Raw genomic sequence first — 469 nt, forward strand, 5'->3', positions numbered from 1 at the left:
GTGCTGCAGTCCGTGAGCCGTAGCCGCGCCGGCATGTACACGTGTGTGGCCTACAACCAGGAGGGCGACGGCGAGAGCAACCCTGTGCAGCTCGACGTCAAGTGTGAGTATCAGTCGTGCAGCAACTTTTTTTTCAGTGAGGGTCAAGACGATATTGTTCGCTTGGCCATATCACAGCCCTGCCGATATCGACCAAGCACGCTGAAAATCCAACAATGTGCTTTGCTTAGGAAAACGAAGACACGCTGACAGACCATAGGATATGCCAAGAACACTGTTGGATTTTCAGTGCAACTCAGAACCGGAATCGCGTGGACAAGACACTATTATCATGAATACACCAGCACAGTATAGTATTTTCAGCAGCTTGAATAACGAGCAAAGAAATTGGGGAAAAGGGAAAGGCGGCTGCTAGGGAAGTGAGTGGAAGACATCGCGCGCCGCGTGGTGGTGGTGGTGGGGGGGGGGG

At 52.7% G+C, this 469-nt stretch overlaps 1 protein-coding gene across 1 annotated transcript in view; it reads left to right on the forward strand.

Annotated features, from left to right (window-relative positions):
• The window catches only part of LOC113210666 (protein turtle homolog B), a 359,298-nt gene that overhangs the window by 320,381 nt on the left and 38,448 nt on the right, over positions 1-469 (forward strand). Inside the window, exon 10 of the mRNA XM_052264309.1 lies at positions 1-103. Coding sequence (XP_052120269.1) covers positions 1-103 — 103 coding nt within the window. The remainder of the gene's footprint in view (positions 104-469) is intronic.

The sequence above is a fragment of the Frankliniella occidentalis genome, unplaced genomic scaffold (genome assembly GCF_000697945.3).
Source record: "Frankliniella occidentalis isolate FOCC.00 unplaced genomic scaffold, Focc_3.1 Scaffold18, whole genome shotgun sequence".
Taxonomy (NCBI): Eukaryota; Metazoa; Arthropoda; class Insecta; order Thysanoptera; family Thripidae; genus Frankliniella; species Frankliniella occidentalis.